Source organism: Salvelinus namaycush, chromosome 26, assembly GCF_016432855.1.
Source record: "Salvelinus namaycush isolate Seneca chromosome 26, SaNama_1.0, whole genome shotgun sequence".
NCBI classification, from domain to species: domain Eukaryota; kingdom Metazoa; phylum Chordata; class Actinopteri; order Salmoniformes; family Salmonidae; genus Salvelinus; species Salvelinus namaycush.
Window position 1 is genome coordinate 42,990,579 of NC_052332.1, and position 26,672 is coordinate 43,017,250.

At 48.2% G+C, this 26,672-nt stretch overlaps 1 protein-coding gene across 1 annotated transcript; it reads right to left on the reverse strand.

The window, feature by feature from the left end:
* Nucleotides 1-3,264: 3,264 nt before the first annotated feature.
* On the reverse strand, nt 3,265-26,082 carry smpd1 (sphingomyelin phosphodiesterase 1). Its single transcript, XM_038965465.1, has 9 exons — nt 25,465-26,082; nt 17,907-18,025; nt 17,453-17,654; nt 11,519-11,799; nt 11,279-11,449; nt 9,731-9,902; nt 9,202-9,278; nt 5,317-5,462; nt 3,265-5,107 (listed from the first exon to the last, which is right to left on the reverse strand). The coding sequence occupies exons 1-9, from the start codon at nt 25,681-25,683 to the stop codon at nt 4,653-4,655; spliced, it is 1,842 nt and encodes a 613-aa protein (XP_038821393.1). The 5' UTR covers nt 25,684-26,082; the 3' UTR covers nt 3,265-4,652.
* Between the last annotated feature and the right edge of the window lie 590 nt (nt 26,083-26,672).

Here is a 26,672-nt window from a genome sequence, read left to right on the forward strand (position 1 = left end):
AATGCTGAATACAACAGGTGTAGTAGACCTCACAGTGAAATGCTGAATACAACAGGTGTAGTAGACCTCACAGTGAAATGCTGAATACAACAGGTGTAGACCTTACAGTGAAATGCTGAATACAACAGGTGTAGACCTTACAGTGAAATGCTGAATACAACAGGTGTAGACCTTACAGTGAAATGCTTACTTACGAGCCCCTAACCAACAATGCAGTTTCAAAAAATACAGACAAGAATGAGATGAAAGTAACAAGTAATGAAAGAGCAGCAGTAAAATAACAATAGCAAGACTGTACACAGGGGGGTACCGATACAGAGTCAATGAGCGGGGGCACCGGTTAGTTGAGGTAATATGTACATGTGGGTAGAGTTAAGTGACTATGTATAGATGACAGAGAGTAGCAGCGGTGTGGCAATGCAAATAGTCTGGGTAGCCATTTTATATGTTCAGGAGTCTTATGGCTTTGGGGGTGGAAGCCTCTTGGACCTAGACTTGGCGCTCCGGTACCACTTGCCGTGCGGTAGCAGAGAGAACAATCTATGACTAGGGTGGCTGGAATCTTTGACAATTTTTAGGGCCTTCCTGACACCGCCTGGTATAGAGATCCTGGATGGCAGGAAGCTTGGCCCCAGTGATGTACTGAGCCGTACGCACTACCCTCTGTAGTGCCTTGCGGTCGGAGGCCGAGCAATTGCCGTACCAGGCAGTGATGCAACCGGTCAGGATGCTCTCGATGGTGCAGCTGTAGAACCTTTTGAGGATCTGAGGACCCATGCCAGCTTTAGCTTTAAAACTTGCTCTCCGCCTCTTGGCAAAATGTGTAGAATAGCAGGAAATGAGCTGAGATTCTTTAATGTCGGAACAATCAAAATTATATGACAAAATATTTGTTTGGGGAGCTCTATGCCTGGAAATGCCCTTGTCCAGAGCAAAGGATCCCAATTTCAAACTCTCAAAAAGTGTTAAAAATGGGGGGGGGGGGAACAGGTGATAATGGATATTAACTGAAACATTCTCATGTAGTTTCTTGCAATAGCCCCGGGACTTCAAAACTGTGTCCGTAGATTTGGTGAACTCTATCAGATTAATCTAAAATTAAAATCAGGAATGAACAGGGACAGCTATACCACAAGGACCCCTTATTCATGGTCTGGAATCAGGAATGAACAGGGACAGCTATACCACAAGGACCCCTTATTCATGGTCTGGAATCAGGAATGAACAGGGACAGCTATACCACAAGGACCCCTTATTCATGGTCTGGAATCAGGAATGAACAGGGACAGCTATACCACAAGGACCCCTTATTCATGGTCTGGAATCAGGAATGAACAGGGACAGCTATACCACAAGGACCCCTTATTCATGGTCTGGAATCAGGAATGAACAGGGACAGCTATACCACAAGGACCCCTTATTCATGGTCTGGAATCAGGAATGAACAGGGACAGCTATACCACAAGGACCCCTTATTCATGGTCTGGAATCAGGAATGAACAGGGACAGCTATACCACAAGGACCCCTTATTCATGGTCTGGAATCAGGAATGAACAGGGACAGCTATACCACAAGGACCCCTTATTCATGGTCTGGAATCAGGAATGAACAGGGACAGCTATACCACAAGGACCCCTTATTCATGGTCTGGAATCAGGAATGAACAGGGACAGCTATACCACAAGGACCCCTTATTCATGGTCTGGAATCAGGAATGAACAGGGACAGCTATACCACAAGGACCCCTTATTCATGGTCTGGAATCAGGAATGAACAGGGACAGCTATACCACAAGGACCCCTTATTCATGGTCTGGAATCAGGAATGAACAGGGACAGCTATACCACAAGGACCCCTTATTCATGGTCTGGAATCAGGAATGAACAGGGACAGCTATACCACAAGGACCCCTTATTCATGGTCTGGAATCAGGAATGAACAGGGACAGCTATACCACAAGGACCCCTTATTCATGGTCTGGAATCAGGAATGAACAGGGACAGCTATACCACAAGGACCCCTTATTCATGGTCTGGAATCAGGAATGAACAGGGACAGCTATACCACAAGGACCCCTTATTCATGGTCTGGAATCAGGAATGAACAGGGACAGCTATACCACAAGGACCCCTTATTCATGGTCTGGAATCAGGAATGAACAGGGACAGCTATACCACAAGGACCCCTTATTCATGGTCTGGAATCAGGAATGAACAGGGACAGCTATACCACAAGGACCCCTTATTCATGGTCTGGAAAGTTCTACATTTTTCACAGTGGCGTCCAAGAGCCTTTTTGCATCTTTGTTCATTTAATATCCTTCAATTCCCGAGAGGCTAAATGTTCTTTCTCACCGGAGAACGCATCAGCACCCCTCTGGGTATCTGAAGTGGTCCCCCATAGCGTTGAATGCAAGGGAAGCCAGAGAGCATCTGGCCTCGCGTGTTAAAATAAAGAGTTAAGCTGAGTGAGCTCAGCTGTGGATAGGAAGCCAGTTTGGATTTGGCTTCAGACCAATCACATCACCTCAGAAGCCAAAAGACAATTGAGTTCTCCTCCAGTGGCTAGCTAGCTAAAAAAATAATCATCCCTTTCCTAAATTAGCCATGGATGGAGATAGGGATTTTGACTTGTGGTTTTACTTAATTCTCCAATGATTCTGATCCAACCATTAATTCATACATTGTTGTGCCTCTGGCCTGAGAGAATGGAAGTTCAATATGTAGCTAAATGTTAACTAGCTGGCCTGGCACATTGTTGCCCATTAAAGTTAGGCTAGCGAGCAAGCATTTTAGCCAGGTAGCCTAGGACAAACAAATGTAAAAAAGCTTGTACTGTGTGATAAAGCTTATGTTGATTGGACTGAATCGTTTGGTATCTTTTAGATGTCAGTTAGATGTTGAAATGCTGTAAGCAGCTCCCGTTTTCTTTGCGACTTGCTCTTTTCTGGTCGTCTGAAACATGACCGTGCTGTAGGTCATGTGACCGTTTGTTACATGCTTTGTGAACTCCACATGACAGAGGTTTCTCTCCGGTCCCGGCCTTTAGGCATATATCTCTCAGCGTCAAGGCATATGAACTAGCCACTATTTGACTCACAAGTTCTGATTAAGGCTGAAACGTCAACCATAATAGTTGTATCAATAAAACAACGGTGAGCTAGCTTTGCACCTTTTCAATTATATATATATTTTTAAATGCACCTCGATTCACATCGGTTGAGTGCCCTCCACTCACTGGGTCAGAAAGATAAGGGCAACGAATTAAGTAAATCTCAAAATGCATCTTTATTCCCAAAAATGTTCATCTTTTTAATAATTACAGACATGTTACACACAAGACAATCCACACCAGAAATTAAAGTGCTGAATGAGAGTGGAAGGTATCAGTGTAGACAGTAATTTCACAACATGTGCAAACAACTCACTGAAGACAAATACAGAGCTGAAACGGTTCGATACGAAATCAAAGATCTGGACACCAAGGTGCGTTAACGGTTCTTTAAAACAGCTTTCACAAAGCCAGAAGATTAAAGACCCAGGATTCTGATCACAATGGCAGCTATGCACCTTTTTAAGAAACGGCAATGTTCCCGTGTTCACATTGACCATAAACGCTGCATTTCTCGGCTCAAATCGAGAAAATGACCTTTAAAAATGGCACATAGCCAACAATGGATTGAATCCTGGCCTCCATCTAAGTAATCAGTTAATCAATGTAAACTGGTTGCCACTAGCTAAGCAACTAGGTTTATGTGGATGTGACAGGCAACAACTGAAGTCAATCTCATTCTGGGGAAAACTTCACACCAAAATACTGACTGTTGATTTCAACACCAGCCGCCGCTCTCCCCCGTCGTTCTGAAAACGCCCCGGAGTCGCCCAGTCGTTCTGAAAACGCCCCGGAGTCGCCCAGTCGTTCTGAAAACGCCCCGGAGTCGCCCAGTCGTTCTGAAAACGCCCCGGAGTCGCCCAGTCGTTCTGAAAACGCCCCGGAGTCGCCCAGTCGTTCTGAAAACGCCCCGGAGTCGCCCAGTCGTTCTGAAAACGCCCCGGAGTCGCCCAGTCGTTCTGAAAACGCCCCGGAGTCGCCCAGTCGTTCTGAAAACGCCCCAGAGTCGCCCAGTCATTCTGAAAACGCCCCAGAGTCGCCCAGTCGTTCTGAAAACGCCCCGGAGTCGCCCAGTCGTTCTGAAAACGCCCCGGAGTCGCCCAGTCGTTCTGAAAACGCCCCGGACTCAAACAGCATAGACACCCTCAACTCTGTCGCCAACGTGATGAAATCCATTAGGCTAAATGAATGCAGTAACACCATCAATGCAACCCTTTGGGAGACTTTACTATGAACACTTCAGGACTCAACTCAGTGAAGAGACTCAACATGACACAATGTTCTGCATTGTGTCTTTGTAAAAAACAAACATCGTTTTTTTTTTTTGTCCATTATTTTGACATCTTAATGTCCTCTGACAACGCAGATACTGATTAGACAGGTTGAGGTCCAGAACAAAAGAACCAGGCCATCAACCAGTGTTCCATTACGTTTCACTTAGCCAGAATCACATTCAATGTCTTAAACAGTTGGTGACAACATGGCCGACATTCAAACTAAATTACCCCCCCCCCCCACAGAGCCCCCACCCTAACCCAGTTCAACACAGTGTCTTCCTAACAGCTGTAACCATATCCCCCCCGAACGCAAACAGATCACACTGCTTCAGCTCATCATATCTGCCTGAACGTAGGAAACAGACAACGGTCGCCTTACAGGCATCTATACAGGGTTCTGACACGTGGCCTTTATGTCTGAGGTACCAGAACCGCTGAAACACGCGGTCGTCCTGGAGGAAGGTCCTGATCAGCCCGTCCCAGTCCGACGGGAACAGGGAGGAGACGCCGTAGGCTTCAGAAGCGCGGTAGAGGAGGGTCCATTTGGGGTTTGGATCAGGGTGGAAGATGGGGTGTTGTGAGGTGGTGGGGAGCAGGGTGGAGACGCCCCCTTCAGGTTGTCGGTTAGCCTCTGTAAGGTTTAAGATATACGTCTCGTGGTCCAGAACAAACCGAGAACTGTCCTTGTAGTTACCGTCGACCAGGTAGACCCGGTAACCTGGCAACCGGAAACAACAATAAGAGAAGCTCTATGATTTGTTTTCTGTCTCTAGTACATGACTATACAACAGTTTGAGATCTTGTCCTCTGACAGTAGAAGAGACCATCCATTCTGATTGGGAGGCAACAAATTCAAGTGTGAGGGCGGGGGTGAAGTGTGGGGCGGGGGTCTGGGATTGGCAAATCGGTGGGTATAGAGTGTCTGACCTGGGTTGAGGTTGACGTAGGTGGTGATGGAGGGAGCGATGAAGGCCACGCCCACAGCCCTAGTCATCGTCGCCTCGTCATAAAACATCTGAAACTCATCCATGTGCGTGTGGCCGAAGAACTGACCCGTGATTGTACCCTCATACCTGGACACAGAAAGATACACACATTAAAACCACCCACAACAGATCTGATCCTGAACTACAGTCAGGAAGAACTAGTTCATAAACCTCTCCCTCAGGAAAAGACTTCACTATTTTGTTGAAGCCCTGAACTAGCTCCACCGGGTTAATCTAGTCAAGGGCTTGCTGGTTAGTTGAATCAGGTGTTAGCTCTGGAAAACATGGAAGAGGTGTGAGAACCAGTGAGAGAACTGAATGTAGTCTGGAATCCACATGACTGTATAAAAGAAAATGAACTGACAAATTGGTACCAGTCTGGGATTATATATAAATAATATATAAATATAAACGACAGTAGATTATAACCCCAGGCTGGAACATACACACTGAACAAAAATATAAAAAATACAACACATAAAGTGTTGGTCCAATGATCATAGAAATGGTTAAAAAAAAAGCTTATTTCTCACATTTTGTGCACAAATGTGTTTACATCCCTGTTAGTGAGCATTTCTCTTTTACCAAGATAACCCATTCACCTGACAGGTGTGGCATATCAAGAAGCTGATTAAACAGCATGCTCATTACACAGATGCACCTTGTGCTGGGGGGCAATAAAAGGCCACTCTAAAATGTGCAGTTTTGTCACACAACACAATGCCACAGATGTCTCAAGTATTGAGGGAGCGTTCAGTTGGCATGGTGACTGCAGGAATGTCCACCAGAGCTGTTGCCAGAATTTCTCTACCTTAAGCCAAGTCAAGTCATTTTAGAGAATTTTGCAGTACGTTCAACCGGGCTCACAACTACGCCAGCCCAGGACCTCCACGTCCAGCTTCTTCACCTGTGGGATCGTCTGAGACCAGACACCCGGACAGCTGATAAAACTGTGGGGTATTTCTGTCTGTAATAAAAGTCCAATCCAATGTTATTTGTTGCCTAGTAGAGGTCGACCGATTAATTAGGGCCGATTTGAAGTTCTGTAAATCGGCATTTTTGGACGCCGATTACATCGCACTCCACGAGGAGACTGCGTGGCAGGCTGACCACCTTACGAGTGCAGCAAGGAGCCAAAGTAAGTTGCTGGATAGCATTAAACTTATCTTATAAAAAACAATCAATCTTAACAATAACTAGTTAACTACACATGGTTGATGTTATTACTAGTTTAACTATCTTGTCCTGCGTTACATAAAATCAATGCGGTGCCTGTTAATTTATCATCGAGTCACAGCCTACTTCACCAAACAGGTGATGATTTAACAAGCGCATTCGCGAAAAAACCCCATCAATGCCTTTTAAATACACAAGTATATATTTTACCTGCATATTTAGTGAAGAAATTCATGTTAGCAGGCAATATTAACTAGGGAAATTGTGTCACTTCTCGTTCTGTGCAAGCAGAGTCAGGGTATACGCAGCAGTTTGGGCCGCCTGGCTCGTTGAGAACTGTGTGAAGACCATTTCTTCCTAACAAAGACAGAATTTGCCAGAATTTTACATAATTATGACATTGAAGGTTGTACAATGTAACAGCAATATTTAGACTTAGGGATGCCACCCGTTAGATAAAATACAGAACGGTTCCGTATTTCACTGAATGAATTAACGTTTTGTTTTCTAAATGAGTTTACAGATTTGACCATATTAATGACCAAAGTCTCGTATTTATGTGTGTTTACGATTTTATAATCAAGTCTATGATAGAGCAGTCAGACCGAGCGGTGGTAGGCAGCAGTAGGCTCGTAAGCATTCATTCAAACAGCACTTTACTGCGTTTGCCAGCAGCTCTTAGCAAAGCTTGAAGCACAGCGCTGTTTATGACTTCAAGCCTATCAACTCCCGACATTAGGCTGACAATACTATAGTGCCTATAAGAACATCCAATAGTCAAAGGTCTATGAAATACAAATGGTATAAAGAGAAATGGTCCTATAATTCCTATTAACAAGCAACGCCTCGTTTTCACATAATTCTCTCATTCTGAAAATGTACCACATACTGTAGAGGGAAACCATTAGTTTGTTAGCTAGTTAACATTACAGATTTCCAGGGTCCGGAAAGCAACTAACGTTAACGCTTTATAACTTGAGGAACGGCAAGGAGTCATATAACGTTAACGTTATCAGTTAATACTATAGCGATTTGGTTACTAACATTAGCTCATCTGATGATGTAGCGTTAGCTGTCTGACTATTAGCCAGTTAATTGTCGCACCATAAACTAAATGATTTGATCAGCTAAGTTGGCTAATGTTTCTCAACATTTCTCTGGCTAAATTAGCTAATGGAGAAATCGATCCAGCTAGCAAGATACTTAATGCTAACAATTCCACCACATTTTCTCCCTCGCCTCAAACTTTACAAATGCCGGTTGTTTTTCGGTTACAGGTCATGAAGTACGCTTCACCTTCTCACCCCGGTCTCCGTAGTCAGGCGTCTCACCTACCGTTACCGTTCAGGGGAGGCGCTGCTGTAACCTTCTCATCCCGGTCTCCGTAGTCAGGCGTCTCACCTACCGTTACCGTTCAGGGGAGGCGCTGCTGTAACCTTCTCATCCCGGTCTCCGTAGTCAGGCGTCTCACCTACCGTTACCTCTCCGTTACCGTTCAGGGGAGGCGCTGCTGTAACCTTCTCTTCCCGGTCTCCGTAGTCAGGCGTCTCACCTACCGTTACCTCTCCGTTACCGTTCAGGGGAGGCGCTGCTGTAACCTTCTCACCCCGGTCTCCGTAGTCAGGCGTCTCACCTACCGTTACCGTTCAGGGGACGCGCTGCTGTAACCTTCTCACCCCGGTCTCCGTAGTCAGGCGTCTCACCTACCGTTACCGTTCAGGGGAGGCGCTGCTGTAACCTTCTCATCCCGGTCTCCGTAGTCAGGCGTCTCACCTACCGTTACCTCTCCGTTACCTCTCCGTTACCGTTCAGGGGAGGCGCTGCTGTAACCTTCTCATCCCGGTCTCCGTAGTCAGGCGTCTCACCTACCGTTACCGTTCAGGGGAGGCGCTGCTGTAACCTTCTCTTCCCGGTCTCCGTAGTCAGGCGTCTCACCTACCGTTACCTCTCCGTTACCGTTCAGGGGAGGCGCTGCTGTAACCTTCTCACCCCGGTCTCCGTAGTCAGGCGTCTCACCTACCGTTACCGTTCAGGGAGACGCACTGCTGTAACCTTCTCACCCCGGTCTCCGTAGTCAGGCGTCTCACCTACCGTTACCGTTCAGGGAGACGCGCTGCTGTAACCTTCTCACCCCGGTCTCCGTAGTCAGGCGTCTCACCTACCGTTACCGTTCAGGGAGACGCACTGCTGTAACCTTCTCACCCCGGTCTCCGTAGTCAGGCGTCTCACCTACCGTTACCGTTCAGGGAGACGCACTGCTGTAACCTTCTCACCCCGGTCTCCGTAGTCAGGCGTCTCACCTACCGTTACCGTTCAGGGGAGGCGCTGCTGTAACCTTCTCACCCCGGTCTCCGTAGTCAGGCGTCTCACCTACCGTTACCGTTCAGGGGACGCGCTGCTGTAACTGACAAGTCTCTTCCGTCTTCAGTCGGGCGCTGCGTTCTGTTGTCATGTGAACGACTGGCTGAGCCTTGGATACAGCCAGGATTGGTCCAAACGCACATCACTCATTCACTGACAGCCAGTAGTGATCCAAAGCCCCCCTCCCAAACTTCTCATCGGGATCTACACGAATCACCTAGGTCACCTATTTTGGATTCAAAATGGCAAATTTCGCCCGAAAGACTAGTTTGCATCCCTGACTTCCTACCGGTTGATGATGTGGTAGTAGTTCCAACTCCAGCTGCTCAAACAGAGACCAGGGGGGATGTGACCGATGATGTGGACCTGAAACCGATGGACAAGAGTGACAGAGAAAAGGGGGAGAGGGACGGTGAGAGAGCCATGAGAGAGAGAACAATGGTTATATTACAGCCAGCAGAGCAAATAAATCACCCCAAAAATAAATACTTAAAAAAATGTATATAACAAGTCTCACAAATTCAGCACACCCCCTGTCATTTTCTTCAGCATATCCCCTACTAAAACATCCGCAGACTCATACCGGACATCCACCTTTAACATTAGCCAGAAGTTCTCCTCCTCCCTCCACACATTCTCTCACTTCTCCTCGCTGGCATGCAGTATTTTGACTAGATACTGGAGCAGGTTAGTTGCACCCCTCTTCGCATCCCTCCCTCCCTCCTTCCCAAATCCTCTTCCCGTCTGTAGTCTGCAGTATATTGACCAGACAGTGGAGCAGGTTATCTTTAACCCCCCCCATATCACTCTCTCCTCACCCTCTCTCCCTTCTCTTCACTGGCCTGTAGTATGTGGATCAGCCACTGGAGCTGGTTAGCAGGGTCAGTAGAGTTGACCATCAGCCAGTAATTTTCCCTGGCACAGAAGTTCATGTTCAGAGACACCACTCGAAGACCTGGCTGGACCTCTACTGTGTAGAACCCACCATGCCTGGAGAGAGAGAGGAGAGAAAAGAGAGAGGAGAGAAAAGAGAGAGGAGAGAAAAGAGAGAGAGGGGGGGAGGGAAATTCATTTTAGAATAAGGCTGTAACGTAACAAAATGTGGAAGGGAAGGGGTCTGAACACTATGTATGCGTTCAGCTGATCCAGGGATTGTGAGATCTGGCATACGTCTGCAATGCAGTCGGGGAAGGACATACGTCCGCAACGCGGCCGGGGAAGGGCATACGTCCGCAACGCGGCCGGGGAAGGGCATACGTCCGCAACGCGGCCGGGGAAGGGCATACGTCCGCAACGCGGCCGGGGAAGGGCATACGTCCGCAACGCGGCCGGGGAAGGGCATACGTCCGCAACGCGGCCGGGGAAGGGCATACGTCCGCAACGCAGTCGGGGAAGGGCATACGTCCGCAACGCAGCCGGGGAAGGGCATACGTCCGCAACGCAGTCGGGGAAGGGCATACGTCTGCAATGCAGTCGGGGAAGGACATACCTAGTCAGTTGTACAACTATATGCATTCAACTCAATGTGTCTTCCACAGTTCCCCCCCCCAACAGCGAACCACATTATGAGAGTTTAACATATCAGCTAACCACTTCATATGATACAACAATCTGATACCTGGACAGGTGTTTAACATTAACTACATCAATCTCGTGTCCAAATGCAGTCATTGATGTAGCACACAACCATTGGTTGACGCATGCAACGTCTGAGCAGGTGAATAGAACCAGTGCCTCAGCAGAACTAACTCACCACTACAGATGACTGTCTGGATCCTACCAACCAGTGCCTCAGCAGAACTAACTCACCACTACAGATGACTGTCTGGATCCTACCAACCAGTGCCTCAGCAGAACTAACTCACCACTACAGATGACTGTCTGGATCCTACCAACCAGTGCCTCAGCAGAACTAACTCACCACTACAGATGACTGTCTGGATCCTACCAACCAGTGCCTCAGCAGAACTAACTCACCACTACAGATGACTGTCTGGATCCTACCAACCAGTGCCTCAGCAGAACTAACTCACCACTACAGATGACTGTCTGGATCCTACCAACCAGTGCCTCAGCAGAACTAACTCACCACTACAGATGACTGTCTGGATCCTACCAACCACACTGCCTCAGCAGAACTAACTCACCACTACAGATGACTGTCTGGATCCTACCAACCAGTGCCCCGTCCCATCTGGGATCAGTTTCCGCCAGGTACAAATCTGGGATCAGCTTTAGTAGCGGAAAATGCTAAACTGACCCCAGATCAGCATCTAGTACTCTATCCAACCCTGCAGGCCCATTAGTCCTAAATAAAAGAACTACGGCGAACTAGAAGATTCTCTAGTTTAAACTCATTATCATACCTAAGGGTCTTCAGGGCCTGTTCTGGTAGCCATGGCGCCCACTCCTCGGCCATGGTGTCATAGAGCCAGCGTGACGACCGGTTGCCATGGACGAACGGCGGGGGGAAACTGTTGACCGGGGTGCTCTCGTGGTTACCGATCGCCGGGTACACCTTCAAGTTACCTAGGTGACTACGGAGAGAAAGATAAGGTGGTCAGTTACCATTCAACATGTGTGTGTGTGTGTGAGAGATTGTGTACCTGTGTATCAGTCTGGTGATAACGGTGAGTTCAGACAGTTGCTGCTTCCTGGTTTGAGACCAGATGTTATGAGCAGGTATGTCTCCTGTCCAGTAGACCCAGTCCCATGGACCGGTTCTAGCTGCATTCTCCAACATGTTCTCCACGGTTCTCAGGGGCAGGTCACATTTACTGTAGGAACCCCAGAACCCAGCCGCTCTCTGACGCCAGTTGGGAGATCCAGACTCATTACGACAACACAGCGGGTCCTTACAGTCAGCAGAGCTGCCCACTGCATACTCCTGTTCACAAATAACACCAGGATGGACATTAGAGTTGTATTTTATGTTGCGAAAGCAGCAGCTACTCTTCCTGGGGTCCAAACAAAACATATTACAGAACAAGAATAATGATTGCCACAATGAATGATGCGTGAAGCGATTTTGCGTTAGCCGAAGGTGAAGCTAAACTTATTTCTGTAATGGGTGGTCTAAAGGTAACTCATCCCCCCCCTCAACACAATGCTTTTACATGCATTTAAGGACCAGTTTATTATTAAAATGGGTGATTTATTAAAGGTAATGTAGGTCTACTAAAGTGGCATACCATCAAAAACAATGGAGAAAATGCACCCCCATAACATTTTAACATGGAAACAGCTGTTCTATCATTCAGCCTACAGTAGCAGCCAATGTGTGATGTTCAATGTAGGTCCTACATAACAGGAGACGTTTGTGTGGGGGGCGGGGTGTGACAACCTGTTAATCCTCTTGTCCTTCAGACAAGGTGATTGCTTATGTGTATGGTGCAAGAAACCACTTTACAAAATAAAATGCATTATTCCCATACCATTATTACATAGAATCAGACAAATGCTACTTTCTGCCTATTGGCTACTTCGCTTATTCAAGCCCCTCTCAAAATGCAACACTGCCCCTTTAAGACATAAAAAAAAGCTCTTTACCTGACAGGCTTTTTCAAAGATGTCTAGAAATGTACACTCTCTTGCAGGAAACAACCACTCCCCTATTGCTGACTACAAAGTATCTTTAACTGGGCTAATAACTCACTAACTAGCGAATAGGAACAAATGTACACAGGTGGCTACATGCAGCTCTCGCTTTGATCTCAAAACAAGCGCATCTACTCACGACTGCTCATGTTGTAAACACAGTCCAGTTCAAAGTGAATGGCACAGATCCATATATGGCAAGGGTCTATTTGCATATAGGCCTACTGCAGCACAGTGGAGTACGGGCTGAGTCATGCGTGTCATCGCAATACGATGCGTTCTGCCTACAACAAAATCTCTGGCAGACTTCGTTGTTTTGGTATGTTGCATTGGAAGTGGCTCATTTTGCGTTCGATCACAATAGCAGGGAAAACTCTAGAACAGCGATCACTAACCTTCGAGTCAAAATGCAAACCGTGATCTACCGCGCAGATGTTTCAAAATATATATTTGAAAAAAGCCTATGCAACATTAACCAATTAGAAACAGTACTGGATCAATGAGGTTTGTACAGTAAGCTATAGACTCAATACATTATCACTGCATACTGGCTTTGCTTGAACTGCCCTGCCAATGCATTGTTGTTCAGGCCATTTAAATGTATATATATACACTGCTCAAAAAAATAAAGGGAACACTTAAACAACACAATGTAACTCCAAGTCAATCACACTTCTGTGAAATCAAACTGTCCACTTAGGAAGCAACACTGATTGACAATAAATTTCACATGCTGTTGTGCAAATGGAATAGACAAAAGGTGGAAATTATAGGCAATTAGCAAGACACCCCCAAAAAAGGAGTGATTCTGCAGGTGGTGATCACAGACCACTTCTCAGTTCCTATGCTTCCTGGCTGATGTTTTGGTCACTTTTGAATGCTGGCGGTGCTCTCACTCTAGTGGTAGCATGAGACGGAGTCTACAACCCACACAAGTGGCTCAGGTAGTGCAGTTCATCCAGGATGGCACATCAATGCGAGCTGTGGCAAAAAGGTTTGCTGTGTCTGTCAGCGTAGTGTCCAGAGCATGGAGGCGCTACCAGGAGACAGGCCAGTACATCAGGAGACGTGGAGGAGGCCGTAGGAGGGCAACAACCCAGCAGCAGGATCGCTTCCTCCGCCTTTGTGCAAGGAGGTGCACTGCCAGCGCCCTGCAAAATGACCTCCAGCAGGCCACAAATGTGCATGTGTCTGCTCAAACGGTCAGAAACAGACTCCATGAGGGTGGTATGAGGGCCCGACGTCCACAGGTGGGGGTTGTGCTTACAGCCCAACACCGTGCAGGACGTTTGGCATTTGCCAGAGAACACCAAGATTGGCAAATTCGCCACTGGCGCCCTGTGCTCTTCACAGATGAAAGCAGGTTCACACTGAGCACATGTGACAGACGTGACAGAGTCTGGAGACGCCGTGGAGAACGTTCTGCTGCCTGCAACATCCTCCAGCATGACCGGTTTGGCGATGGGTCAGTCATGGTGTGGGGTGGCATTTCTTTGTGGGGCCGCACAGCCCTCCATGTGCTCGCCAGAGGTAGCCTGACTGCCAATAGGTACCGAGATGAGATCCTCAGACCCCTTGTGAGACCATATGCTGACACATGCACATGTGGCCTGCTGGAGGTCATTTTGCAGGGCTCTGGCAGTGCACCTCCTTGCACAAAGGCGGAGGTAGCGGTCCTGCTGCTGGGTTGTTGCCCTCCTACGGCCTCCTCCACGTCTCCTGATGTACTGGCCTGTCTCCTGGTAGCGCCTCCATGCTCTGGACACTACGCTGACAGACACAGCAAACCTTTTTGCCACAGCTCGCATTGATGTGCCATCCTGGATGAACTGCACTACCTGAGCCACTTGTGTGGGTTGTAGACTCCGTCTCATGCTACCACTAGAGTGAGAGCACCGCCAGCATTCAAAAGTGACCAAAACATCAGCCAGGAAGCATAGGAACTGAGAATTGGTCTGTGGTCACCACCTGCAGAATCACTCCTTTTTTGGGGGTGTCTTGCTAATTGCCTATAATTTCCACCTTTTGTCTATTCCATTTGCACAACAGCATGTGCAATTTATTGTCAATCAGTGTTGCTTCCTAAGTGGACAGTTTGATTTCACAGAAGTGTGATTGACTTGGAGTTACATTGTGTTGTTTAAGTGTTCCCTTTATTTTTTTGAGCAGTGTATTTCAACATCTGACTATATGATCACAGCGGTAATAGCTCCGTTGTATTACTTAAAGCACAGCTGAATGAGCATTTTTATTTAAGTGGGCTGTTGGTGCCTGCATCGGATGGTCAGTCTCTGCGGAGGGAGAGAGCAGCAGACTGAGGGTCCGCCTCAACAGCCCTCCCTTTCCTCCAATGACCAAAAACAGACACCGTCTATCAGCTGATGGCGAAATACGAGACGCATTATGCAGAAATGCATGTTGTTACTCCTATGAACAGAGAAAGTGAAATAGTCCTCGATATTAAGACGCAAGCCGCTAATAAAAACACAAGCCTATCGATACACTTTCCTACTCATTCATTACTAGGAAGGACGCGCATTTTACGGCTTATAAGTGTTGCTGAGTAAGACCTTAAACTCCCTCATAAAAACTCTCGTTGCTGCATTCGTTGGCCGTCTCTCTCTAGTCATGGTTATAAACGTTTAGAAATCTCACATTAACTTTTCTGTAGCTTTCTTTTATGCCTGCTACGTTACTGCAGACACGGTCAAATGAGCCAGTCGACGGACCTGCGGAACCCTATAATGCATTTGATTTGCTCTCCGGGCCCGCCGACAGAGTTTGTACCTTCAGACACATGAAATGGTTCTTAAATGGGAACAGTTCGCCTACTACCCGGCGCGCACGGCAGCCGAATCCGGTGCATCTCCCCGCAAACAGCACGACCAACAGATGCATATCTGTATTCCTAGTCAGCTGAAATCCGTAGATTTGGGCTTAATGGATTTATTTACATTGACTGATTTCCTTACATGAACGCGCTCATTAAAATTGTTCCGTTTATATTTTTTTGTCCAGGATCCGTAACCGAGCAGAAATTACAATAAGCATTTTAGATCTGCGTTTACAAAACACAGCAAGATATTGCCTACGCGACTCCCAAGTTTAACTTGCTAAATTAGTGGCAGAATTCCCTCCCCCTCCTTTAGACAAGGATGCATTTACATTCGCTTGTAAAATGTCCAAACTCACTGAAAACGACATTCGGTAGCGCCTACACACAAAATACAAAAACATAACTTTATGAGCTGGATTGCCTGTCTTTCCAATTAATTTGTGTTTGTGCTCGTTAGCATATTTAGCTAGCAGCCTCCATTGAAATCCAGTATTACTTGTGCTAATTTGGTAATGAAACAGGCAGTGAGCAGGTCTCGAACCCTCACCTTCTAAGCCCGAAGTCCAGCGCGCTATCGACGGTGCCGCAAAAGCACGCTCGAACGGCAGAGTCGATATCCGCGCTTATAAACCCAGGGTCGTTACAGTATTTTGGTGACAGACAGCCCCCATGGGCTTTTGGGAATGTTTTTGGCGCCCCGCTAAACCGGTAACTGTAAATCCTAGGATGAGACATGATAATCTGGATACCACTCAACCGTAGTTCACTGTTGACATTTCACGGAGTTTGTCAACGTTTAGTTAAAGTCATTGAAAATGATTGGCAAGGTTGAAAGTCCTTTATTAAAAATGACCCATCAACTTCAATGAACAGACTAATTAAGTTCTGCCCATGATATCATTTAAGGTATCCCCCCCTCCCTCATTGGGTTTGTCATTCATCTTGGTAAAATAATTTCTTATTTTTTTGTTGAGTTTAGTTTAGTTACATCTCAATGTATAGTATTTCAACCAATCCGCTGAGCAGCCTGACTTGATTGCCACCTCTGTCGCGAAATTTCTTTGAACCAAAACGGGTTTCAATTCATCTTGAATCCAGAGGGCTCGTACAGTTCATTTCTAAACCGGTAGGTGGCATGCTTGTCAACAACTGGCATTAATCCTTTTAAATGCTTCCAGTGGTGAATCTGGATTCTACACAGACAACAGAGTCCTGAAGAAAACATTTTGTATGACCTCTTAAGAATTACTTTAGGCTCAAACCCTTGGCCTCGTCATGGTCACTACAGCCAATCAATACAAGTGACGTCAGATCCAACACCATTGGTACGCACTCGAGTTGGTAGAGTGATAAACCTGGGTTATATTACAAGCATTAGTCACAGTTAGAAGTTTCCTCTTCATTAGGACAACTAGTTTACTAACCAGTCAATGTTCAGGTCACCCAGATAAAAAGAAAGACCTCTTAACATCATACACTATCAAGCATTGCACACATTATCCAAATACTGTCTGTTAACACTTGGTGGCCTATAGCAGCACCCCAAAATAAAGGTCCTTCATACGAGGTAGGTGAACTTGTAACCGCAACACTTAACATAAGTGTCACAGAAATTTGGCTCTGAACATATAGAGCGTCCCGTTCCCCCAACGGGCATTCTTGTCTTTCCTGCACATGTTATACATGTAACAGTATAACTTTAAACCGTCCCCTCGCCCCGACACGGGCGCGAACCAGGGACCTTCTGCACACATCAACAACGGTCACCCACGAAGCATCGTTACCCATCGCTCCACAAAAGGCGCGGCCCTTGCAGAGCAAGGGGAAACACTACTTCTAGGTTTCAGAGCAAGTGACGTAACTGATTGAAACGCTACTAGTGCGTACCCGCTAACTAGCTAGCCATTTCACATCCGTTACATATAGCTACTGCTTTATCAATGGAATGATCTAGGGGAGTAGACACTACTCTATAGCACACCCGACAGAACTGGTCAACATATTAATGATTAGTGAATTAGATGAGCTAGTTCAGGACTACCACCACAGTGAAACGTCTTCCCTGAGGAGAGGTCTGAAAAACTTCCCCTACCACATTTTGACTAACCTGATCCCAGTGTATGTCTGTGAGGAAGAGAACCCTGCTCTGTGGTGCTCCAGGCTTGGGGGGTGTAGGCGGGGTGACTGGGGGTTTGGGGATCCGGGGTAGGGTTACGTTCCAGGGGGCATAGATATCGAAGCGTCCACATGACCTCCCCACCAGCAGAGCGCAGGCCTCCGACGGCCACAACAGAGACTGCTGCAAGGCGCTGAACACAGGAAGGACAGACCCATTACTTACACCTACCCGTCTCCATGGAAACAAAGGCATGTGGTCCAGGTGCAGCGAACACATCACCTCTTTAAATAAATGCTGAGGACAGCGTCTCTTCAGAGGATAGGTGTATTCACTCACTGTCCCACCATGCATCGCGGCAGACTTATGATAGAACATCAGGAAACATGATTTATTCATGAAAAGAGGATGATGTCAGATAAATCAGGACCAATCCCAAGCCTACCTGATGAAGTCATCTCTGAACAGCTCTGTGATTTGACGACAGACCCGCTCTTCAGCCAGGTGGAGACGGATACAGGCCTCACCCACGGCCCGCGCAACCCGCTCCTCGTTAACGTCACTCTACATGGGACAGGAAGTAGTGAGGAGAGAGGTTAGACAGGATGATACAGGCCTGTCCCACAGCCCGCTCATCACATCACACTACATGGGACAGGAAGTAGTGAGGAGAGAGGTTAGACAGAATGATACAGGCCTGTCCCACAGCCCGCTCATCACATCACTGTACATGGGGCAGGAAGTAGTGAGGAGAGAGGTTAGACAGAATGATACAGGCCTGTCCCACAGCCCGCTCATCACATCACTCTACATGGGACAGGAAGTAGTGAGGAGAGAGGTTAGACAGAATGATACAGGCCTGTCCCACAGCCTGCTCATCACATCACTGTACATGGGGCAGGAAGTAGTGAGGAGAGAGGTTAGACAGAATGATACAGGCCTGTCCCACAGCCTGCTCATCACATCACTCTGCATGGGAGAGGAGAGAACCACCAATTTCCTCAGATACGATATATACAAGTTTAGACTAAGGTTGCAAAAACTAATAATAATTAAAACCCAGATGGGAGGAGTCCAGATTCTTATTCCCTCCTGATTTGGTGAATCTCCGAACCAGGTTTTTGCAACCCTCGGTTGACAGACGATAGAGAAAGACATTTCATTGGCTCCTCTTTTCTGGTTCATCCACAGTCAATGAACTAAGTAGACCAGATCCAGCTGTTACCTGGTTCCTATTATACAGTCAATGAACTAAGTAGACCAGACCCAGCTGTTACCTGGTTCCTATTATACAGTCAATGAACTAAGTAGACCAGACCCAGCTGTTACCTGGTTCATATTATACAGTCAATGAACTAAGTAGACCAGACCCAGCTGTTACCTGGTTCCTATTATACAGTCAATGAACTAAGTAGACCAGACCCAGCTGTTACCTGGTTCATATTATACAGTCAATGAACTAAGTAGACCAGACCCAGCTGTTACCTGGTTCATATTATACAGTCAATGAACTAAGTAGACCAGACCCAGCTGTTACCTGGTTCCTATTATACAGTCAATGAACTAAGTAGACCAGACCCAGCTGTTACCTGGTTCATATTATACAGTCAATGAACTAAGTAGACCAGACCCAGCTGTTACCTGGTTCCTCTACAGTCAATGAACTAAGTAGACCAGACCCAGCTGTTACCTGGTTCATATTATACAGCCAATGAACTAAGTAGACCAGACCCAGCTGTTACCTGGTTCATATTATACAGTCAATGAACTAAGTAGACCAGACCCAGCTGTTACCTGGTTCATATTATACAGTCAATGAACTAAGTAGACCAGACCCAGCTGTTACCTGGTTCCTCTACAGTCAATGAACTAAGTAGACCAGACCCAGCTATTACTGGTTCATATTATACAGTCAATGAACTAAGTAGACCAGACCCAGCTGTTACCTGGTTCATATTATACAGTCAATGAACTAAGTAGACCAGACCCAGCTGTTACCTGGTTCATATTATACAGTCAATGAACTAAGTAGACCAGACCCAGCTGTTACCTGGTTCCTATTATACAGTCAATGAACTAAGTAGACCAGACCCAGCTGTTACTGGTTCCTCTACAGTCAATGAACTAAGTAGACCAGACCCAGCTGTTACCTGGTTCCTATTATACAGTCAATGAACTAAGTAGACCAGACCCAGCTATTACCTGGTTCATATTATACAGCCAATGAACTAAGTAGACCAGACCCAGCTGTTACCTGGTTCCTATTATACAGTCAATGAACTAAGTAGACCAGACCCAGCTGTTACTGGTTCCTCTACAGTCAATGAACTAAGTAGACCAGACCCCGCTGCCATCTCTTTGGTGTCTAAGCAGACCGGAAATGTTACCCTATCACAACCCTTCTTGGTTGTTATGGGGATGAAGCATGACGTTGAGATGTGACTCTCTGCAGTATCAACCAAAAGGCACACAGTTGGCCTCAGTGACGTTCGCTCACCACCAGGCCTAACCACAGAGCCGTCTTCCAGTCAGGCCTCTTAATCTGTGTTACTTTCGGTTTTGTCTTCAGACAAGAGATCGCCTTATACCCTGGTTAACAAAAACAAATACATTTTTTTTAAAACACTAAAAAAAGTGTGATCTTTGTTGCTGGTCATTTCAGCTACCTTAGTTGACAGACAGATGAATAGGCCTGGAGTGCTTCCTACTAGGATGAAGTATCATGGAACATCCATGTCCCAAATGGCCCCCGATTCCCTATGGGCCATGGTCTACAGTAGTGCACTATATAGGGAATAGGGTACCGTTTGGAACACAAAATGGTTGTTTGCCGTCACAAAATTGATGAGCAAATTGATGTTGCCGGAAGGTGTGGGTTATGCTTTTGAATGGTCAGATAGCCGGCAACAATGACAGGAAGCTGCATTGTGGGGAATCGTAGGTGGCTCGTTTTTATCTTGTTGTTGACACCATGTCTCGCTGAGCTGTTTTGTCTGATTTCATGTCAAAGCTAATATGGATCAAATTCTCTAGCTAACTTAGGATTCATTTGAGACATCAAGTGGTCATTCTGCAAATTATTTATGTTTTAAATAGGCATGTAGCCCCCCTATCAGTTGTGTTGCTAAACAACCAACCCTGTCTGTTTAACCACATGTAGCCCCCCCCTATCAGTTGTGTTACTAAACAACCAACCCTGTCTGTTAAACCACATGTAGCCCCCCCCTATCAGTTGTGTTGCTAAACAACCAACCCATCTATGTATTCTGCCCTACAAAGCAGGAAGGCAGTAACTGCTCATAGCGTGGAACTGAGATAAATGGCTTTTTAATTTACCTTGGTTTCACAGTAACTTCATCCAGTTACTGCTAACAGGACCCACATTTTCTCCTGAATACAATAGAGGCAGGATACTTGTCCACATGACTATGCAAGTATTAAAAAAATTACATGAACACATTTTTGAACAAATGAGCCGTTAGTGTCTTTTTGCTTGGTAGGCCAGTACTGCCCATTGGCATTGCTAGTTTGATAAAGCTCTGCCAACTCCAGGTCACATAGATAAACTGTATGGTTTACAGAACCGGGTCAAGGCTAGGTGCTGCACTAAGTCACATGATCAGCTGCACTAAGTCACATGATCAGCTGTAATTGCCAAGACCCTTGTGACTTCTGGAACACGACGTCTCAAAACTGAGTCGTGGTTTTATGAAGACAACTTCCCTGGCACACTTTTGTTTGAACTCACTGAAAAGTCACTTCTGCAGATGTTTCCCTTCACTTTTAGATCAAGGACCAACTGCAGGTGGGTGCAGTTAACGCTCCGATAGAACAGAAAAACAGCACTGGTCTGGAACTCGCAGGGAAAGCGTTGAATACTACAGGTTTCAGACAATTGTTTTGTACTTCCCCGTCTGTTAGTAGCGACACGCCGTCGTTCTCCCTGCCCCGTCTGTTAGTAGCGACAAGCCGTCGTTCTCCCTGCCCCGTCTGTTAGTAGCGACAAGCCGTCGTTCTCCCTGCCCCGTCTGTTAGTAGCGACAAGCCGTCGTTCTCCCTGCCCCGTCTGTTAGTAGCGACAAGCCGTCGTTCTCCCTGCCCCGTCTGTTAGTAGCGACACGCCGTCGTTCTCCCTGCCCCGTCTGTTAGTAGAGACCAGCCGTCGTTCTCCCTGCCCCGTCTGTTAGTAGGGGGGGTTTTCCTGGTAGAGACAAGCCGTCGTTCTCCCTGCCCCGTCTGTTAGTAGCGACAAGCCGTCGTTCTCCCTGCCCCGTCTGTTACTAGCGACAAGCCGTCGTTCTCCCTGCCCCGTCTGTTACTAGCGACAAGCCGTCGTTCTCCCTGCCCCGTCTGTTACTAGCGACAAGCCGTCGTTCTCCCTGCCCCGTCTGTTACTAGCGACAAGCCGTCGTTCTCCCTGCCCCGTCTGTTACTAGCGACAAGCCGTCGTTCTCCCTGCCCCGTCTGTTACTAGCGACAAGCCGTCGTTCTCCCTGCCCCGTCTGTTACTAGCGACAAGCCGTCGTTCTCCCTGCCCCGTCTGTTACTAGCGACAAGCCGTCGTTCTCCCTGCCCCGTCTGTTACTAGCGACAAGCCGTCGTTCTCCCTGCCCCGTCTGTTACTAGCGACAAGCCGTCGTTCTCCCTGCCCCGTCTGTTAGTAGCGACAAGCCGTCGTTCTCCCTGCCCCGTCTGTTAGTAGCGACAAGCCGTCGTTCTCCCTGCCCCGTCTGTTAGTAGCGACAAGCCGTCGTTCTCCCTGCCCCGTCTGTTAGTAGCGACAAGCCGTCGTTCTCCCTGCCCCGTCTGTTAGTAGCGACAAGCCGTCGTTCTCCCTGCCCCGTCTGTTAGTAGCGACAAGCCGTCGTTCTCCCTGCCCCGTCTGTTAGTAGCGACAAGCCGTCGTTCTCCCTGCCCCGTCTGTTACTAGCGACACGCCGTCGTTCTCCCTGCCCCGTCTGTTAGTAGCGACACGCCGTCGTTCTCCCTGCCCCGTCTGTTAGTAGCGACAAGCCGTCGTTCTCCCTGCCCCGTCTGTTACTAGCGACAAGCCGTCGTTCTCCCTGCCCCGTCTGTTACTAGCGACAAGCCGTCGTTCTCCCTGCCCCGTCTGTTAGTAGCGACAAGCCGTCGTTCTCCCTGCCCCGTCTGTTAGTAGCGACAAGCCGTCGTTCTCCCTGCCCCGTCTGTTAGTAGCGACAAGCCGTCGTTCTCCCTGCCCCGTCTGTTAGTAGCGACACGCCGTCGTTCTCCCTGCCCCGTCTGTTAGTAGCGACAAGCCGTCGTTCTCCCTGCCCCGTCTGTTACTAGCGACAAGCCGTCGTTCTCCCTGCCCCGTCTGTTACTAGCGACAAGCCGTCGTTCTCCCTGCCCCGTCTGTTAGTAGCGACAAGCCGTCGTTCTCCCTGCCCCGTCTGTTAGTAGCGACAAGCCGTCGTTCTCCCTGCCCCGTCTGTTAGTAGCGACAAGCCGTCGTTCTCCCTGCCCCGTCTGTTAGTAGCGACAAGCCGTCGTTCTCCCTGCCCCGTCTGTTAGTAGCGACAAGCCGTCGTTCTCCCTGCCCCGTCTGTTAGTAGCGACAAGCCGTCGTTCTCCCTGCCCCGTCTGTTAGTAGCGACAAGCCGTCGTTCTCCCTGCCCCGTCTGTTAGTAGCGACACGCCGTCGTTCTCCCTGCCCCGTCTGTTAGTAGCGACACGCCGTCGTTCTCCCTGCCCCGTCTGTTAGTAGCGACAAGCCGTCGTTCTCCCTGCCCCGTCTGTTAGTAGCGACACGCCGTCGTTCTCCCTGCCCCGTCTGTTAGTAGCGACAAGCCGTCGTTCTCCCTGCCCCGTCTGTTAGTAGCGACAAGCCGTCGTTCTCCCTGCCCCGTCTGTTAGTAGAGACAAGCTGTCGTTCTCCCTGCCCCGTCTGTTAGTAGAGACAAGCTGTCGTTCTCCCTGCCCCGTCTGTTAGTAGCGACAAGCCGTCGTTCTCCCTGCCCCGTCTGTTACTAGCGACAAGCCGTCGTTCTCCCTGCCCCGTCTGTTAGTAGCGACAAGCCGTCGTTCTCCCTGCCCCGTCTGTTAGTAGCGACAAGCCGTCGTTCTCCCTGCCCCGTCTGTTAGTAGCGACAAGCCGTCGTTCTCCCTGCCCCGTCTGTTAGTAGCGACAAGCCGTCGTTCTCCCTGCCCCGTCTGTTAGTAGCGACAAGCCGTCGTTCTCCCTGCCCCGTCTGTTAGTAGCGACAAGCCGTCGTTCTCCCTGCCCCGTCTGTTAGTAGCGACAAGCCGTCGTTCTCCCTGCCCCGTCTGTTAGTAGCGACAAGCCGTCGTTCTCCCTGCCCCGTCTGTTAGTAGCTACAAGCCGTCGTTCTCCCTGCCCCGTCTGTTACTAGCTACAAGCCGTCGTTCTCCCTGCCCCGTCTGTTACTAGCGACAAGCCGTCGTTCTCCCTGCCCCGTCTGTTACTAGCGACAAGCCGTCGTTCTCCCTGCCCCGTCTGTTAGTAGCTACAAGCCGTCGTTCTCCCTGCCCCGTCTGTTAGTAGCGACAAGCCGTCGTTCTCCCTGCCCCGTCTGTTAGTAGCGACAAGCCGTCGTTCTCCCTGCCCCGTCTGTTAGTAGCGACAAGCCGTCGTTCTCCCTGCCCCGTCTGTTAGTAGCGACAAGCCGTCGTTCTCCCTGCCCCGTCTGTTAGTAGCGACACGCCGTCGTTCTCCCTGCCCCGTCTGTTACTAGCGACAAGCCGTCGTTCTCCCTGCCCCGTCTGTTACTAGCGACAAGCCGTCGTTCTCCCTGCCCCGTCTGTTACTAGCGACAAGCCGTCGTTCTCCCTGCCCCGTCTGTTACTAGCGACAAGCCGTCGTTCTCCCTTGCCCCGTCTGTTAGTAGCGACACGCCGTCGTTCTCCTGCCCCGTCTGTTAGTAGCGACACGCCGTCGTTCTCCCTGCCCCGTCTTGTAGCGAGCAAGCCGTCGTTCTCCCTGCCCGTCCTGTTAGTAGCTACAAGCCGTCGTTCTCCCTGCCCCGTCTGTTAGTAGCTACAAGCCGTCGTTCTCCCTGCCCCGTCTGTTAGTAGCTACAAGCCGTCGTTCTCCCTGCCCGTCTGTTAGTAGCTACAAGCCGTCGTTCTCCCTGCCCGTCTGTTAGTAGCTACAAGCCGTCGTTCTCCCTGCCCCGTCTGTTAGTAGCGACAAGCCGTCGTTCTCCCTGCCCCGTCTGTTAGTAGCTACAAGCTGTCGTTCTCCCTGCCCCGTCTGTTAGTAGAGACAAGCCGTCGTTCTCCCTGCCCCGTCTGTTAGTAGCTACAAGCCGTCGTTCTCCCTGCCCCGTCTGTTAGTAGATACAAGCCGTCGTTCTCCCTGCCCCTCTGTTAGTAGACTACAAGCCGTCGTTCTCCCTGCCCCGTCTGTTAGTAGCTCACAAGCCGGTCGTTCTCCCTGCCCCGTCTGTTATTAGATACAAGCCGTCGTTCTCACTGCCCCGTCTGTTAGTAGCCGTCGTTCTCCTGCCCCGTCTGTTAGTAGCGACACGCCGTCGTTCTCCCTGCCCCGTCTGTTAGTAGCGACAAGCCGTCGTTCTCCCTGCCCCGTCTGTTACTAGCGACAAGCCGTCGTTTCTCCCTGCCCCGTCTGTTAGTAGCGACAGCCGTCGTTCTCCCTGCCCCGTCTGTTAGTAGCGACAAGCTGTCGTTCTCCCTGCCCCGTCTGTTACTAGCGACAAGCTGTCGTTCTCCCTGCCCCGTCTGTTATTAGCTACAAGCTGTCGTTCTCCCTGCCCCGTCTGTTAGTAGCGACAAGCCGTCGTTCTCCCTGCCCTACATGCACCAATCGCTCCAGGCGTTTACAGCGTACTAATCCTGTTAGCGCAGGTTGTTAGTTCAAGAGCCCTCTGGCTGCCCTGAGAGAATAGGGTGCAAGGGCCCATTAGGTTCTGATCAAAAGTAGTGCACTATGAAGGGAATAGGGTGCCATAGGGCCCTGATCTAAAATACTGCCCTATATAGTGAATAGGGTCCCATCTTACCAGCAGAGCGATATCCAGTATGGTGAAGAGGACTTTACACACCGGACAGGTCAGGTTCCGCCAGTTGAACCCGACCCGGAGACGCCCGACCTCTTCCAGAAACGTTATGCCCGGTTTCCCCTCGTCCTGAACGGGGAACGAGGTCCCCAATGGTACCGAGCGCAACACCAGAACACAACACAGCAGCCCCACGGCGCAGGGGATAGGTGCGAAGCGCATTGTTCTGCTCAACAGCGAAGTTAGCTCGCCGAAAGGGATTCAAAACAATGTTCAGTCCAATATTTGAAAAATAAGTAAACTACAAAAATAAACGATCCAAATTGCCTTTTTCTAAAACCTCTAGTTGCTTAGTTAGCTAGTCAGCTATCACACAATAACCAAGTTTGCATTCGCAGCTGTTGTGTTCTGTTTGGTTGCGACACCGAAAAAAAACAGGAAGCGCTGTGATGACAGCTTTGTTTCCTTCTTTATAAAAGTCTACAGCGCAGCAATAAATATAATCGATTTGTGACAAACTCGAGTGCTGCTGAACCGAGAGAGAAACCTTCGGTCTAACACCCCAAAACTGCTGAACAACCAACAAACACAAACGAATGAACGACGACTGCCTTGTTTTATGAGCCAGTACGGGGATCAGCTGACTGATCACGTGACAGAACCGGTTTACTGTGTGGATATAAATGGGTTCTCTGGTTCAGATTGGAGCCAATCAATTGGTTCATTACTACTAATCAGTCATTGAATAGTTATGTTCATCGTTGGATTTTTAACGTCAACATTACATACCTTAAATTTAAAAAATAAAGAGGATTAAAACACAATAAAGCCTGAAGCCTTCTTTCCTTTATGGTCCTGGTGATGTGTTGTATGTGATGATATGTGTTATATGGGAATGGTTAGTAAGGTCTACTTTTCCATCAATAAGAAAACTATTACATTTTTTTCTTCAAACTACAATTGATCATTTCCAACATGCAGCATGTACTATTTAATCTAATCTCCTGGTTCAGAAACCCAGACATCGAGGGTCACAGTCTACAGATAAGCATGATGCAAAAACTGCCATTTTGTTATTTTACTTTTGTTTGTCCTAGGTTGTGTTCCAAATTGAACCCTATTCTGTATATATAGTGCACTAGGGTGGCCTTTGGGATGTTTCCCCAGTCAACCACCTGCCAAACACTGAATGATATTTTTTAAATGTATTT